Source organism: Vipera berus (genome assembly GCF_964194415.1).
Source record: "Vipera berus genome assembly, chromosome: 1".
NCBI classification, from domain to species: Eukaryota; Metazoa; Chordata; class Lepidosauria; order Squamata; family Viperidae; genus Vipera; species Vipera berus.
Window position 1 is genome coordinate 327859740 of NC_138202.1, and position 18774 is coordinate 327878513.

At 36.8% G+C, this 18774-nt stretch overlaps 1 protein-coding gene across 1 annotated transcript in view; it reads right to left on the minus strand.

Moving 5' to 3' along the window:
* EFEMP1 (EGF containing fibulin extracellular matrix protein 1) overlaps window positions 1–18774 on the minus strand; it is a 67833-nt gene that overhangs the window by 27819 nt on the left and 21240 nt on the right. Inside the window, exons 2-4 of the mRNA XM_081313389.1 lie at window positions 16669–16756; window positions 14979–15027; window positions 13397–13645 (exon numbers count right to left, since the gene is read on the minus strand). Of these exons, the coding sequence (XP_081169515.1) occupies window positions 13397–13645; window positions 14979–15027; window positions 16669–16749 (379 nt within the window). The 5' untranslated portion in view covers window positions 16750–16756. The remainder of the gene's footprint in view (window positions 1–13396; window positions 13646–14978; window positions 15028–16668; window positions 16757–18774) is intronic.

An 18774-nucleotide genomic window follows, 5' to 3' on the forward strand; every position in this document is an offset into this window, starting at 1 on the left:
CTTCAGGGATATGGGGGAGGGGGAAGCATTTTTGTTGGAAAAGCTTATATGAAAGTGAGCAATAGCCATTATTTAAAGGATAAATATCTGCATAAGCATGGTTAATTTACAAAGTTTAACTCAAATTAATAAGATCTGAAGGAGACTGGCAAAGACTCCCTAATGGGAAAGAACCCCATTCCTCAAAACACCACCAACCATGCAAGTTGGGATTATTAAGTTAAAGTTCAAAGAACTTGGAATCCATTTATTAATTTTTTCATCATTTTTCTAAAGTAAGGTAATGATATATTTTGACTTCTTAAATGTATAGATAAATTTTAAAATGTTTAACCCTTAAGGATTTTTTTAAAAGAAGTTATTTTAATAGAGAGTTGTGAATGATTGGGTTAAAGATCTTTTTTTCCTGTTTTCTATAAACAGAAAATGATTCAGTGATTTAAACACAGGACAAGCAAGTACTTCTTCAGGTAACATGCAGTTAAATACTGTGTTTCTTTCCCAAAAGATGTAGAAGTGACCGCTGGTTTCACTTAGATGTTTACTTAGAAGACAGTTCTACTAAATTAAATATTTACCACAAACACTTCAGTGACATTTCTTGAAAGTAAAAACATGCATAGGATTTGGCTGTAATCCTATACTCATTTATGTAAGAGGTAGCTCCATTGAATTTAACAGAACTGTCTTTTAGATAAAGTTTTAAAGGCACTTATTCCTCCATAAAATAAGCATAATATTATAGCCTCACACAAAGTTCCTGAAGATGGACCTATCAGTGAAAATTTCAGTTAGAATACTTAAATAAATAAAATCATCTCACAGCTGACTTTGTATCTGATACTACTTCTACTACTTGGTGAACCCTACCAAGAAGCTTTGGTTGAAATAACACAAGCGATAAACATATACTTTAGATGTTAGTTCTGTAATTTTATTAGCTGGGTGCAATGGAAGAATAAACTGGTCGCCAATAAAAGCAAAGAGAAATTCACCACTATTGTGCAAAGCAGATCCAAAGTGGTATGAAAGGACAGCTTTGAGCACCAGAAAAATAAAACTATAAGTCGATCAATCCTAGAAGAGTCTTTTGAGAATTATTTAACAAATATAGGTTCATGCCATAATCAAAGAGTTGTGGTTCAATGTTTTTGCAACATAATAATTAATATGATGCTTGCAGAACTGCTCCTGTTTATTATTAAAATCTACACTGAAGTGAGCATAAGAGGAATAGCTCAATAAAAGGCCCCTATGCATACATTGCATACAAGCTGTTCCAGGTTGATTTCCTAATATATATATTTACCAATTCTTCAATACTAATATGGGGGAAAGAAACTGTCTTAACACCTGAGGTTTATAAGCATCTGACCTGGACTGTCTGATTTAGTATACAAGAGATTCACATTGTGGAAAATAATTTAATAACCATGCTACATATAGAGTCAGATGTATTTTTCCCACAATAGGCATCTTTACCTAAAGAAACCCCATTATTTTTCAGCATCTTCAATTTTCTCCAGCTTCAATTCCTATTCATGTGTACTGATTGGGACTGGCAGATCACCAGCACCCCACACTGTCCAATTGTGTGCTGCACAATGCAGTTCACAAGAGATCTTTCACCTTTATTGCTTAATATCCCAAAGTTAGTAGTAGGACCTCTTTTCTTTAGTGTGCTTCTATTAGTCTTGAAAGAGGGCCACTTTAGAGTAGTGGTTAAGGCATCAGGTAGAAACCAGGAGACCACAGGTTCTAGTCTTACCTTAGACATGAAATCAGCTGTGTGTTCTTATTTATTTATTTATTTTATTTTATTTTATTTTATTTTATTTATTTTATTTTATTAAATTTATATACCGCCCTTTCCCGAAGGACTCAGGGCGGTTTACAGGGCATTTAAAACAACCAATACAAAAATTAAAAACAAATTTAAAAAGATTAAATCATCCCTAGAATTAAAACCCCAGTTAAAAATTCTCAGCCTGGGCCGGAAAGCTCAAAGAGCCAGGTTTTCAGGTCCCGGCGAAATGTGCGGAGGTCGGGGGCAGTCCTAAGCTCCACGGGCAGTTGGTTCCAGAGGGCAGGCGCACCCACAGAGAAGGCCCTTCCCCTGGGTGTTATCCACCGACAGTCTTTTATCGGCAGCACCCTGAGAAGACCCTCCCTGTGGGAGCGCACTGGACGAAGGGAGCTTGATGCCGGCAGCAGGTGTTCCCTCAGATATCCCGGACCCAAGCCATTCAGGGCTTTATAGGTCATCACCAGCACCTTGAATCTCACCCGGAGGACAACCCTCTGTCTTAGCCCTCTGTCTCAGCCCTATGAAGAAGAAGGCAAGGGCAAACCATTTCTGAAAATCTTGGAGGGACCAGTCCAAGGAATGACAAGAGATCAACACTGACTCAAAGGTACACACACAAACAGTCTTGAAAGCCAAATTGCTTCTCCCAATGTCATGCAATTTATAGACAATTAGTCAGAAAGTCCAAGTGGATTTACAGAAATGTGGTCAAAAGTACACCCTTCTTCCATTTGGTGTCCCAGTTATGGAACAAGTGGTCTCTACATTAGCTTCTTCCAGAAAACAACTGGACATATATACGAAGACATACCTCACAGCCATCACTGATTCGCTTTTAAGTGTGGCTATTGTTTTCCTTGGTATTTTTAATGAACTATTTTTAATTCTTTTATTATTTATCTGCCAAATTATTTTATTTCAGATAAAGCTGAGGTAAAGATCATCCCTCCTAGGAACACTGCCCTGTCCCAGTGAGAATATCTTAGAGGAGGCATCCAAATTTATGCTTGTTGTAATTCATGCATAGAATATCTAAAAATAGAATGGCCATCTAGTTTAATCTTTATGTAAGTTTTCAAACAGTTTCATAAACATTACCTGAAAATCTATTTTAGAATTCAAAGATTTAAAACAGACCTTTTAGATTTCAAAGTTCACCAGATTGTGTGACCTTCATCACAATAATTTACACACTATGTGGCTGGATTGCAGTATTCAGGCGGTTCTTTAGTTTTATTTATTTATATTTAAAATATTGATATAGCTGTCCATATTGTAATAACAATCATAGGTTGGGCACAAAACAGTAAAACAGCAGGAGCCCTTAGATCAAAAACAAAGTAAGATATTATGTAAAGTAAGGTAAGTATGTTTTGTTACCATGTCACTGTTTCATATTTCATGTATCCAAAAAAGTGCCCTTCTTATATATGAAGAAACATGGGCAGGCTCAGGGAATCAATAAGCTGTGCCAAAGAACAAAAGCAAACAAACAAAAAACCCATAACACAGTACTCGGGGCAGTTCAACACAGCCTGATCATAGTCAGTGAAAAACCAAATGGAATATCCTGGAATGACTACACCTTAATTTAATTATGTTTTTTTAGCACTGCTCAATTCACTACTTCTTTAGAGCTTTTGTTGTGAGGAGAAAAGCCTTCCAATTGCTCAAAGTTACTGTATTATTGGATCATTGTAATTTATAAAAATAAATGGCTAGCTCAACTTGCTTTCCATGGTGTCTTTTTTGAGTTTTGGTATTATGCACAATAGTATCTAATTATACACAACGAAAAGTGGAAATAGTCCCACTAGATTTACAACAAGAGAATGCTCTTTTACTAAAGTTTGAGAGCAACAACGTGAGAAAAATAAAGCACAAAAATGTTAATTAATATAGAAGATATTTTATAATTACCACATATAGATCAAGCTGCCCAATCACTCTATAATTTGCAAATCCCTTTTGTATTTTTATTTCACATACCCTACACTGGATAAAGTAAAGTATAACTCTTCAGGATATAGAAAGCTTCCTTACTATACCTTTCTCAAATATGTACACAATAATTTTTTGTTTATACATTCTAATTACTAGACCATACATCAGTTGCAAACAAGTCTTTGAAAGAGATATATGGAATAACAGAATGCTTCTAGGATTTTAACATTTGAATTTTGATAAGATATTGTCTGCATCAAAAAAGATTTCCAACCATTCGTTAAAACATAATTTTATGACTTGGTTCCATAAGTGTTTATAATTATTGCCTCTTTTTTGTACAATGATTCCAGTGTTTTCTATATTACTAGTATTTTCCATCCAAGTCTGATCTTTTGTAACTTAAAAACGTCATTTATGTTTGTAGCCGTAACAAAAGTCATATGTGTTTGTAGCACTTACATGAACAATTAGTGAAGCTTTCAAGGACTTCTGTAACTTCAACGTTTCTTACTATTTTGCTTCGTGTATGGTTTATTAACAAAATTTATCCTGTTATTTATATGTTGTCCATGCATATTTTATTTTCATCATGCTCTTAACTTTCAGAAAGAACAACTTTGATCCTGATTTGTTCTTTCTACATAACCACATATACTTCAATATAAGCTATTTATTAGTTTTCCCCATTTTTATCAACAATCTAAAAGTGTCCCCAAATTCAATTAATTGCTGTTTTCTTGCCTTTATTTGTAACTTACAGTTCATTCTAGTATACAGTCCCTCCATAAGGAAAACACATCCATCTTTTCTACAGATAGACTTCAACCTACAATCATTTGTTCAGTGATTTTTCGAAGTTATAATGGTGCTGAATGAATGGTGGTTACCCAGGTCCTTGCAGTTCCTGCTGTCCCAGAATCCTTGCAATCACACGATTCTGATCTTGGCACTTGGCAACTGATTTTTCTGTTATTACCATTTGCTAGAATATAGCATGCAACTATCACCAACCTTCATATTTATTTTCATATGTACCTACAACAAATTAGGTGATACCAATTCATAGTTTTTGTGATATATGCTTTAGCCCTTTTATTTATAATTGCATCTTTACTCTTCTGCATATACTGTATTCATCAAGTTTACTTACTAACTCAGAATAACTTATTTCACATCTATTACATCCTTTCCCTTTCTTTCAGTTTTACCAAAATTTCATTCATTCATTCATTCATTCATTTATTCATGTATGTGTTCATTCGTTTGTTTGTTCATTCATTCATTCTTATGGAGCTACCTCTTAGGTAAATGGGTTACACCCAAATCCTATGCATGTTTTTACTTTCAAGAAATGTCACTGAAATATTTGTGGTAAATATTTAATTTAGTAAACTGTCTTGTAAGTAAACATGTAAGTGAAAGCCGTCATCATTTCTACATCTTTTGGGAGAGAAACACAGCATTCAAGTGCATGTTACTTGAATAAGTACTTACTTGTCCTGTGTTTAAATTACTGATATTCATTCAATCATCTGGAGTTCACTTATTATGGAAGGCAAACTCTTCCAGACCTACTTTCTGATATTCTCTGGACCTTTTTCATGTAGGTGGAACATGAAATCCTGTTTTTTTTACCAAATCAGACAATTTATTAATTATCTGTCCATTTATCTACTCCAGTAACAAGCAATGCTAGAGGCTCAGAGGACAGACATTCCCATTTCCTAAACTTTTAAATGGAGATTCTTGGATTGAATTTGGACCATGTACTCTGACCTCTGGTATTAGTAACCCTATTCTGCTACTGTGCTTTGGCACTAACCTTTTGTTCATATCTGTGCATGTGAAACAAGGTTAAAACTTGCCATCGTTTTAAAAAGGTAGCCAATGAATAACATTCATTAGTGTATGAAGCACAAAAATCTATTTTTATCACTTTTCTTTCAAAAATTCCCAGGATATTAGTAATTTTTCTTTGGTTGCACAATTAGGAATAAGGCTTGCAACATTGTTGGAAACTCTGGAGGCTGTTTCCCATTTTATTGTTAGTATAAATAGTGCAACATCTGTTCCCTCAGTGTGTATCATTTTGTGAAAGAAAAGACCTGAAGCCAAATTTCATTTTTGATTCACAAACACTTGTTGAAGAAAAGCCAAAGGGGAACCAAGCACACGTCAGCAAACCCATCCAAATCTCAGGCTGTTCCATTTTCATTCTTTGGCTTTAACTGAGAAAAACAAAACTCAATAGCTCTCCATCTAATTCTATTAAATAGTGGTTATCTAGTGCAATATAAACAAGCTGTCTTAAATTGCTGTAGTTTGTTTCCCTGTATCCTTATTTACAGTGTCAACCTCATTTACAAAAAGTCATTTTCAAATTAATCTGCACTTTTCTGAATTAAAAGCAGAAAATAAAATTTTTAGAGAGATTCCTTACGCTAAAATAAGTTGCAGTTAACACCCCACAAATCTCAAGCTTTTACCTTCAAATATGATTTTTCAGGCCCAAACTGGGTGCATTAACTCATCTTAAAACCAACACAACTACTATACACAGTTAAATGAAAACATAATATGCGGTAGGCCTGTGTGACCTATGAATATCCAAAGTAAATATTGCCATAGAGGTGATCCATAGAGGTTGATCTTAATTTGATTGTCATTGCTCAGATTCCAGCCAATAACATCTTTTTGGGATATACTATGAATTAAGGAACTAACTGCCTCTAATCCCCAGCTCATAATATTATTTCTATGCTGCTTCCATCAGCCAGCCCCCTTCCCTAAGGTGTCAAATATTGGTTCCATCTCTCTATGTTCCAATTCTCCACTTCTGACTTTTTTAGCCTTTGCTTGTTGCAGAGAGTAAGGATTAATTGCTAGTTATTAATTATTCATTACAGTAGTACTATTAATTAATTATCATAGTTGTTGTTAGCTGCGAAGTCATGTCCGACCCATCGCGACCACATGGACAACGTTCCTCCAGGCCTTCCTGTCCTCTACCATCTTCTGGAGTCCATTTAAGCTCATGCCTACTGCTACAGTGACTCCATCCAGCCACCTCATTCTCTGTTGTCCCCTTCTTCTATTGCCCTCAATCTTTCCCAGTATTAGGCTCTTCTCCAGTGAGTCCTTCCTTCTCATTAGGTGGCCAAAGTATTTGAGTTTTAGCTTCAGGATCTGGCCTTCTAAAGAGCAGTCAGGGTTGATCTCCTCTAGGACTGACCGGTTTGATCGCCTTGCAGTCCAAGGGACTCGCAAGAGTCTTTTCCAGCACCATAGTTCAAAGGCCTCAATTCTTTGGCACTCAGCCTTTCTTATGGTCCAACTTTCACAGCCATACATTGCAACTGGGAAAACTATAGCCTTGACTATACGCACTTTTGTTGGCGGGGTGATGTCTCTGCTTTTTAGTGTGCTGTCTAGATTTGCCATGGCTTTCCTCCCCAGTAGCAAGTGCCTTTTAATTTCTTGGCTGCAGTCCCAGTCTGCGGTGATCTTGGAGCCCAGGAAAATATAATCTGTCACTACCTCCATTTCTTCCCCATCTATTTGCCAGGAATTGAGAGGGCCGGATGCCATGATCTTGGTTTTCTTAATGTTAAGTTTTAAGCCAACTTTTGCACTCTCCTTCACCCGTAACAAGAGGCTTTTTAGTTCCTCTTCACTTTCTGCCATTAGAGTCATATCATCTGCATATCTTAGGTTGTTGATATTTCTCCCGGCAATCTTAATTCCAACTTTTGATTCGTCTAGCTCTGCCTTTCTCATGATGTGCTCTGTATATGAGTTAAATAGGCAGGGCGACAGTATAAAGCCTTGCCGGACTCCTTTCCCAATTTTGAACCAATCAGTGGTTCCGTGTCCAGTTCTCACTGTTGCTTCTTGACCCGCATATAGGTTTCTCAAGAGACAAATAAGATGGTCTGGTACACCCATCTTTTTAAGAACTTGCCACAGTTTGTTGTGATCCACACAATCAAATGCTTTAGCATAATCAATAAAGCAAAAGTAGATGTTTTTCTGGAATTCCCTAGCTTTCTCCATGATCCAGCGTATATTGGCAATTTGATCTCTAGTTCCTCTGCCTCTTCAAAATCCTGCCTGTACTTCTGGTAGTTCTCGATCCACATACTGCTGGAGTCTAGCTTGTAGGATTTTAAGCATAACTTTACTAGCATGTGAAATGAGTGCAATGGTGCGATAGTTTGAACATTCTTTGGCATTGCCTTTCTTTGGAATTGGAATGTAAAGTGATCTTTTCCAATCCTGTGGCCACTGTTGAGTTTTCCAAATTTGCTGGCAAATTGAGTGTAGAACTTTTACTGCATCGTCTTTTAAGATTTTGAATAGCTCAGCTGGAATACTGTCACCTCCACTAGCTTTGTTGTTGCTCAGCTTTCCTAAGGCCCACTTCACTTCACATTCTAGGATGTCTGGCTCGAGGTCAGTGACCACCTCATCATGGTGACCACCTCATCAGGGACATTAAGCTCATTCTTGTATAGTTCTTCTGTGTAATTTTTCCACCTCTTCTTAATCTCTTCTGCCTCTGTTAGGTTCCTGCCATTTTGGTCCTTTATCATGCCCATTTTTGCATTAAACGTTCCCTTCATCTCTCCAATTTTCTTGAAGAGATCTCTGGTCCTCCCTATTCTATTGTTTTCTTCTATTTCTTTGCACTGTTCATTTAAGAAGGCATTCTTATCTCTTCTAGCTATTCTCTGGAATTCTGCATTCAATTGGGTGTATCTTTCTTTTTCTCCCTTGCCTTTCACTTTCCTCCTTTCCTCAGCTATTTGCAAAGCTTCCTCAGACAGCCATTTTGCTTTCTTGCATTTTTTTTTCTTTGGGATGGTTTTAATTGCTACCTCTTGTACAATGTTGCGAACCTCTGTCCATAGTTCTTCAGGAACTTTGTGTATCAGATCTAATTCCTTAAATCTATTTGTCACCTCTACTGTATATACATCAGGGATATGATTTAGTTCATACCTGAGTGGCCTAGTGCTTTTCCCTACTTTCTTCAGTTAACGCTAAATTTTGCAACGAGAAGCTCATGGTCTGAGCCACAGTCAGCTCATGGTCTTGTTTTTACTGACTGTATAGAGCTTTTCCATCTTTGGCTGCACAGCACATAGTCAATCTGATTTCTGTGTTGACCGTCTGGTGATGTCCATGTGTACAGCTGTCTCTTGGGTTGTTGAAAAAGAGTGTTTGCTATGACCATTGTATTTTCTTGACAAAATTCTGTCAACCTGTGCCCTGCTTCATTTTGTACTCCAAGGCCAAACTTGCCTGTTATTCCAGTTATCTTTTGGCTTCCTACTTTAGCATTCCAATACCCCATGATGATAAGGACATCATTTTTGGGTGTTAGTTCTATAAGGTGCTGTAGGGCTTCATAGAACTGGTCAATTTCATCCTCTTCAGCACCGGTGGTTGGGGCATAGACTTGGACTACTGTGATATTGAATGGTTTGCCTTGGATTCAAACTGAGATCATTCTGTCATTTTGGGGATTGTATCCCAGTATAGCTTTTCCTACTTTTTTATTCACTATGAAGGCTAGTCCATTTCTTCTGAGGGATTCTTGCCTGCAGTAGTATACCTGATAGTCATCTGAATTAAATTCACCCACTCTCTGCTATGACCTGTCCGTCTTAGGTGGCCCTGCATGGCATAGCTCATAGCTTCATTGAATTACACAATCCCCTTCACCATGACAAGGCAGTAATCCATGAAGGGGTAACATAGTAAGGATCTATTACTATTACTGAGGATTTGCTACTATTATTATTGTAAGGATTAACTGGTTTAGAAATGAAAAAGAAAATGCTGAAGGAAAATGGGGAGAGAGAAAAAAAAGAAAAGCCAAAGAGTTGAAAAAGAAAGAATGGGGAGAATGAATATTTGCTTATTTTAACTTGTGTTTCTAATCTATTTTTTACGGTTCTGTTTTTGATAGGTTGGACTGTTTTTTTCTTTTGCGTAAAGACGGATGCAAAAACAAGTTAAATAGTTTTGCTTTCTCCCTGTTGCTTGTCACCTTCTTGCCACTTTCTCCCACTAATGGACCAATCATTTCCTTAATTTTTTTCTTGTTTCTTACATGTTGAAAGAAGCTTTTTTGTTATTTATGACTTTTGTCGCAAGTCTTAGTTCATTTTGAGCCTTAGCTTTCCTCACTTCATTTTTGCTGGCTTGGGCTATTTGCTAGTTATGTGCTCCTCTTTCCACTTTTTATACTTGTCCTTTTTGCTTTCAATTTCTTAGGGAGTTCTTTATGCAGCCATGCTGGTTTCTTTTGAGAGCTGTTATTTTTCTTCTTCGCTGGTATAGAAAAACCAAATGCACAGGTACAGTATAGGTGGTACAATAGTAGTAACTGTGAGAGGCATCTTGGAGTCCTAGTGGACAATCACTTAAATATGAGCCCAGCAGTGTGCTGTAGCTGCCAAAAAAAGCCAACCCAGTGCTAGTCTGCATTAACAGAGGGATAGAATCAAGATCACGTGAAGTGTTAATACCACTTTAAAACACCTTGGTAAGGCCACACTTGGAACAGTGCATCCAGTTTTGGTCACCACGATGTAAAAAAAGATGTTGAGACTCTAGAAAGAGTCCAGAGAAGAGCAACAGAGATGATTAGGGGACTGGAGGCTAAATCATATAAAGAATGGTTGCTGGAATTGGGTGTGTCTTATTTAATGAAGAGAAGGATTAGGGGTGACACGATAGCAGTGTTCCAAGAAGAGACTGGACAACGATTTGACTGAAATGATATAGGGTTTACTGCCTGAGCAGGGGGTTGGACTAGAAGACTTCAAAGGTCCATTCCAATGCTATTATTGTTATTGTATTGTGCTAGACTGGGTTTTTATAATCTCACTTTTCAAAATTTCCCAAGCTTCTTGAGTTGTTTTCCCCTGTAAGATTCTCATCCATGGAATCCTTCCTAAGCTCTCTCTAATTTTACTGAAAATCCAAGACTCTAGTTTGACAATGTTCTATTGCTTGTGCTTGCGTAATGTTGAATTCCAATATTGCATGATCATTCCCCCCCAAGGTTCTTGTAGCTTCAACAATTCTACCATTTCATCTCTGTTAGTGAGAATTAGGTCCAATATGGCTAATCCCCTAGTTCCCTTCTCTACTTTTTGGGAGACAAAGTTGTCTGCTAGGTTTGTCAGGAATCTGTTTGATTTTCCATTTGGTGCAGAGATTGTCTCCCAGTTGATGTCAGGATAATTAAAGTCCCCCATTATTATGGTGACGTGCTTCCTACATACCTTAGTTAACTGACTAGCAAAAAGTTCATCTATTTCCTCTATTTGGTTGGGTGGCCTATAGCAGGGGTCCATGGACCAGTACCAGGCTGCGGCATGCCAGCAACCAGTCTGCACAAACAAGCAAAGTCCTATCTGTGAGATGCAGGCAGCACACAAAGCCACACACCCTCTAGTCCACAGAAATACCTTTCTCCATAGAACCGGTCCCTGGTGCCCAAAAGGTTGAGGACCTCTGGTCTATAGTGTACACCTATGGCAATGTCATTCCCCCCCTTTTATATTGACACAAATGCATTCAAAATAGTTTTCATCATTGTTGTGTTTTATTTCTGTAGATATGTACTTATTTCTTATATAGAGAGCAACCCCACCTTTTCTTTTATTTGGTCTTTCTTTCAAATAATTTAAATTCCTCTAGCTACATGTTCCTTTTGTGGGTTTCATCCCACCAAGTTTCTGTAATGGCAATATCATATCTGCCCTCGTTTATCTGAATTTCTAATTCACCCTGTTTATTGCTCATATTCAGTGTATTGCTGTATAGACATTTTGAATCCTTTATGACTGACCCTGTGTTTACTTTCTATAAAACCTGTGTGTTGCCTGAGTTCCATTATTTCCTTACCACCTGTTTGATTAGTGCCCTTGGTGTGGTACTCACTATTAAAAGCTTGATTTTGTTTGACAGTAAGGTTGATATTTTTATCTGTATACACATCTATGTTGCATGCACTGATAACCCTATTATTTTTAGATTGCCAGGGACAGGAATGTTCTATATCAATTAACTCACTGTCCCCGTTGTTCAGTTTAAATATTTAATTCTAACATAAACAAAAATCATGTGAATAATTTCAAATTCCATTAAAACAATCTTTTCCTTTTTAATTTGAGCTAATTAAGTTTCTTATCCTCTGATTTCTTAATCTAAACAGCATATTTGTCTCTAAATTATTTCTAAATTTTTCATTCAGAAATAGGGCAAAAGTTAATGATTTTAACTTTTAATAATAATTTAATAATAATAATAATAATAATTTAATAATAATAATTTGCAAGCATGAATTCTATATCCACAGCTCCAGATTAGGGTAGCCTATTTAGACCCCTGGAGATCTATATAGTATATAACAGACATTATATTAATAGATATTTTCTATTCTATATACTTATTAGTAGATACTTTCTGATGGAAAAGAAAAAGAAGTTGTTTCTCAGAAATTTTTAATAAAAATACATTCGGGTTGCATGCAGTTTGTATGCAGTGGATTGTCCATCATTGATATATATTAAGGTGAATGAGCTATGTTCCTGTATGTAGCTGTTATTCTAAGATAGTGTTATATACAATATATTATAGATCAATAATTAACTGTTTTTAAAATGTATTGTCTGATTTATGGTTTTTCATTTTTAATCTTCATGCTTACCCACACAGAGGTTGCCCAGAAGAAGTTTCTATGGATCTGCAGTGAGAAATTCCCAGGGGATTGTGCTTAATACCTTCAGAAAGCCCATAAATGGAGGAAGCCAAAACAACCTCCCTTCACCACCCTTTGTTCCATCTTCTGGCTAATATTATAGAGTCTGGCCTTGCAGTTTCCTTTTGGCTAGTTTGGCTGATAGCAGCGGATACACTCCTTCCTTGTGAATTTTTGCAATCTGCTTTTAAAATTATCTGAATCTGTAGTCATTATTGTGGAAACTAATTCCATATTGACTGCACTATTCAATAATTTTATTGGATAATTCAGCTTTTTAGCAAAAGGAATAGCACTGAAATTTATATAATGCTTCATAGTAGTTTGTAGCCCTTTCTAAGTGGTTTGCAGAATCAGCATATTGCTTCCAACAATCTGGATTCTCATTTTATCAATCTTGGAAGGATGAAAGGCTGAGTCAACCTTGAACCAGTCAGAACTGAACTCCTAGCAGTGGGCAGAGTCAGGTACAATACTGCATTCTAACCACTACACCACCATGGTTCTTTTAGTATTTGAAATCCTCTACTTTTCCCATACCATCTTTTCTTTTTCTGTAACACAGAGGAGGTACTTTGATCAGTACCATCTATCTTCTAGGTGCCAGACTATTCATCAATGAGGCTGTTAACCTGGGTTCTAGATTTTGGAATGCCTTAGTATATAGTCTTTAGCTGCAGTATTAAAATGCAGGGTTTTGATTCAGTCACATACTGCAATACTAATTATACCATTTTTCTTTATATCACTTCTGATTAATGTCATCCAACATTCATTTTTATCCCCTAAATTCATTATACACTATGGCCACATTTATTATTGCTCTAGTTTTCTTTCGCAGAGCTGTGAAACAGCTTCCTTACCTTGGCACACATTGTGATCGTTTGCCTCATACCCAGCTGCACACTGTATCCGAGATGGTACCTGATCTGGAGGTGTCCGACGGATGATGGGATTACCATTTCTGCTACCAGTGTCTGATACTGTTTCTTCTTGGCCATTATTGACAATGATCTGGGCTGATCTGGGCAGACAGAGGTATCCTCCAAAGTGATTAACACATTTCATTCCACCTTTACATGCTTCATGCACAATTTCACACTCATCAATATCTGTGATTAGTAAAGACAAGAAGAAAAGGAACTATTACACAGAGTGAGCTCTATGTTATTTGTTATGAATAATAATCTCAAATAAACAGTAAGTTTTCAGGAAATTATCAATAGTTAGTATAAAAAGTGGAGTGATGAATGAACAACTATAAAACTAAGCATCAGATGACAAGTTCATGTTCTCTTTTAGAAATGTGTCTATAGTTTTGAATAGGTAGTATAACAAACCCTACCTATACTGTAATACAGCAGACAGGCAATGCATTCTGATTTTGAGTGCACTATTAAAATATATATTTGATTTTGTAACTAGAGTATATTGGAAGATGAACACTACTCTGGAAAAGAGGAGTAGATTTATTTAATTATTTTTTAAATGAAAGAAGGAAGGAGAGATGGAATCCTGGAACACATTTTCTAATTAGCATTCATTCTGAAGGATCGGATTCTGTTACTATACCAGCCTTCCTGCCACATAGTAACTTCCTTGTTGAAGCAATGTAGTCCAAGACTGATGGTATTGAGTTACTTTAATCAGCCTTCTCTTGGCATGGATCAGAGGTGGCTCATGTAATACTGTTTCCTTATAAGCTTCTGGATGCAATGCAGATCTCTAAAGCTATACATGGTACAGGTCTGGTTATCGGCAGAACCCCGTGTCCTTTTGTCTCTGTCCCACTATATCTGGCAAGATGGATATGCTTTTGATCCCTTCTATGAGACAAAGTCACCTTGTGGGATCCAAAAAACAGATGATCTCTATCAAGTGCTTTCCCCTTGGAACAGCATATGCTGTGAGAGTAAGATGATCCTGACCCTGACAGTCTTTCATAAAACCTTGAAAACCTGGTTTCTACCATATAAGCCTGTTTTGTAATGATTTGGAATATATTTGTAGCATAGTCTTGGTTGTGCTGTATGTAATGCGCTTCTGTTTTTGTTTTATTATATTTTCTTTTAATGTTTTTAATCCTCCCTTAGCTAACAAGCTGCTTTCATGAGGTGGGCAGCCATATAAATTGTTTAAATAAATCATTCATATCAAATATGACAGGACCGATGAACTATTCAGCCATGTGTGTGCATTTTATAAAATTGTAAACTTGTACGATCCAAAAAGAACAACCCATGTGGATCATTGTCATTGGATCAAAAAAAAAAAAGGATCAGGAGGTGACCCAAAACACAGACAATTGGGACAACTACTGCCTTCTCCATAAACAGCTTCCACTGGGAAAAGTATGGAGGAAATTTTATTATGCAAGATCTGGCTTCTAAGTGCTTCTGACAGATATGAAAATATTAATGCACACCTTAATATAGTATAATGTACCTTTGCATCGCTGCATGATGGGGTCCCATTCATAACCATCTGTGCATTGCTGCATAGAAAATAAACAAAATCCAGAAAAATAGATTAAATGCAGTGGTGTAAAGCCACAAAATGATTGATGAATAGGCATATTTCATTCATCACAACTATATATTACTGCTTCATACGAGTGGCTCCAGATTTTGAAAGAATTTTTTCACAGCAATTATCAAACATTATCCCTGTAGAGTTCTGCATTCAATCTTTTTATACCCCACGAATCTCTATATCATCTAGGCTGCTGCATGATCTTGCTGCAATTTTGTTGCTAATACTTAGAAGACTCTTTAATTAATTGATCTGAAGAATCAAAGCTTAATCTATCCTTAATGCACTACATAATTATTTCCCAGGTAGTTCAGTATTTTAATCATTTTTTTTACAATATTTTATTTCTTACTTAAACCTCCTACCTCAGTCAGAACCATGTAAATTTAGTATCAGCTCTTATCCTAGACCAGCCTCCCAGATTTCAATGGCAGAAGTCCAAGGTTTCAATTTCTGCGCTCTCCATTTTAAAGATGGCACAGAGACTACGGGTAGTCCTCAAGTTATTACCACAAATGAACCCAAAATTTATGTTGCTAAGTAAAACATTGGTTAATGAATTTTGATCCATTTTACAACTTTTCTTGCCAAAGTTGTTAAGTGAATCATTGCAGCTGTTAAGTTAATAATCTGGTGTTTTAAGAATCTGGCTTCCCCATTGACTTTGCTTGTCAGAAGGTTGCAAAAGTTGGTCACATGACTACAGGACACGGCAACCATCATAAATATGAACCAGTTGCCAAGCATCTGAATTTTGATCACCTGACCATGGTGAGGCTGCAACTGTTGTTAAGTGTGAAAAACAGTCATAAGTCACTTTTTCAGTGCCGTTGTAACTTTGAATGGTCACTAAATGAACTGTTGTAAGTCAAGGACTACCTGTACATTACATTTGAACATACTTCTCCAACCTGGCATCCTCCTGAAGTGTTGGATGACAACTTCCCAAATTGCCATAGTAGTAAGGAATCTTGTATCTTTAAGAAGTATCTCATAATTATCAAGTCATAAAACTAATGAGAATTATAATCCATACACTAAGATAACAGTAGATTTGGAAAATTGGCTTAGAAGAATAAGCATATTTTTAAGTACCTGTCAGAACTTCTAACAAACTTTTCTTCGACTACCTGGGTTGGGTTTGGTATTCATTGATTTATATTTCATCACAGGATTTACACAAAATTTACTTTGTGCTCTATAAAACAAATGCTTTAAAAGGGTATTTCCTTAAAACAACTTTCTACATATCTGTGCCATTTACTAGATTGCAGTCCGTTATCCTTTGATACGTTGGAGCTGCAGTCCAGATTTCTGGAGGACATAAGGAATCTGCTCTAAGATATATTGCATCTAGGACACTTAAAGTTGAAACCAGCATTCTGAATTATGTTTGGATCTAATTGGCTACTGAAATAATGATTGTCTAGTAAAAGTGAGATTTCTGGTTTAGATACAGGGTTATTTGTTGGCAAGGCTTTCCAAATTATCTCACTGGAAATCGCAGATTCTCTGAATGAATAAAAAATAGTATTTTTGAAAACTCTCTAACATACTATATTTTTATCTCTCTTCCTCTCTCCCTTTAAAATATCATCTTTACCGTGTATGTGATAGTTTCATCTGCTTCTTGTGAGTGTCCTGTAGCAAGGATCAGAGCAGTAAAGATAGCAAAGATGATCATGATGAATCTAAAAATAAATAACATCCATTTTTAAAAAATGCTTGGTATATACTCACACAAACATATATCTGAAGGTATCTCCATACTTTCCCTGTTGCTTTTAGCTAAAAGTACCCTACTATTCAATAAAACAGTTAGTTAGGCTGTAGCATTTGAGATTGCTGTGTAAAATAATTCCCCTTTACCTAAATGAAAAACAAGGTTCCGGGAGAAAGATTCTAACTTTCTAAAAAGGTAAAGGTAAAGGTTCCCCCGCACATGCATGCTACTCGTTTCCGACTCTAGGGGCCGGTGCTCATCTCCGTTTCAAAGCCGAAGAGCCAGCGCTTGTCCGAGGATGTCTCCATGGTCATGTGGCCGGCATGACTAGACGCCAAAGGCGCACAGAACGCTGTTACCTTCCCACCGGAGTGGTCCCTATTTTTCTACTTGCATTTTTACGTGCTTTCGAACTGCTAGGTTGGCAGAAGCTGGGACGAGTAACAGGCGCTCACTCTGTTACACGGCACTCGGGATTCGATCCGCCAAACTGCCAACCTTCTGATTGACAAGCTCAGCATCCTAACCCACTGAGCCACCACGTCCCTTTCTAACTTTCTACATGCAGCTAATTATCAGAACAAAAAATCCATTCAATCGTGCAATTTCCCCAGGCAAGGTTTTACCACTAGAAGAAGAGCATGGCTGAAAGCACCCTTCTGAATTTAACAGGAACGGTTGCTGGAATTGGGTATGTGTAGTTTAATGAAGAGAAGGGTGAGGGGTGACATGATAGCAGTGTTCCAATATCTCAGGGACTGCCACAAAGAAGAGGGAGTCAGGCTATTCTCCAAAGTGCCTGAAGGCAGGACAAGAAGCAACGGATGGAAACTAATCAAGGAGAGAAGCAACCTAGAACTAAGGAGAAACTTCCTGACAGTTAGAACAATTAATCAGTAGAACAACTTGCCTCCAGAAGTTGTGAATGCTCTAATATTGGAAGTTCTTAAGAAGAGACTGGACAGCCATTTCTCTGAAATGATATAGTGTTTCCTGCCAGAGCAAGAGGTTGCACTAGATGACCTCCAAGGTCCCTTTCAACTTTTATTATAAAACTTTTATTCACAAAACATGAAACTCAGTCAACTAAACACTCAAATTGACTGGCACTAATGGTTGACATCGGTTGCTGCCAGCATCCTAGGTATCAACCAGGTGTCTCCTTAAAATGTAAGATGTTCCAAGTAGCGCAGTTTTTTGTAGCTTTGCTGGAGTTATTGCAGGAAGCTGCAATTTCTTGATGTATTTTGCAAAGTTTTTGGACATAATTCCCAGTGCCCCGATGACAATGGGTATCACTGTTACACGTTTCATCCATAATCGCACAGTTTCAATGGCCAGGCCGCGGTATTTCATATTTTTTCCCAGTTCTTTTTCTTCGACTCTGGCATCTCCTGGTACAGCGATATCAATCAACTGTATGCTTCGGTTCTCTATGACTGCGATATCTGGCATGTTGTGTTCCAAATGGTGATCTGTCTGTATCCACAAGATCTTCACCCTCTCATTCTCGACAACTTTTTCCACCCTATGTTCCCATGACTTTTTGGACACAGGCAAGTCATATTTTTTACACAATGCCCAGTGGATTAGTTTAGCAACTCAGTCATGTCTAGCTTTGTAATTAGTTTGCATGATTTTGCTGCACTCACATATTAAATGTGAAACAGTTTCAACTTTGTTGTTGCGAAGTCAGCAATTTGGACTGTCAGTAGATTTTTTTATTATTATTATTATTATTATTATTATTATTATTATTATTATTATTATTATTATTATTATTATTATTATTATTATTATTATTATTAGCTGATGAACTTTATTTATGAATCCTGCCAGAATTAGTGGTTTTTTCCCCATTTATTTCTGTTGCTTGTCTTCCCAGAGATTTATTTTAAACATCGGTTTAGTGCTATTTCAGAATAGCTGTTATTCTGTTGCAGAAATATTGGAAGATTTTATGAAACGTCCCCCCAAGACAGAGGA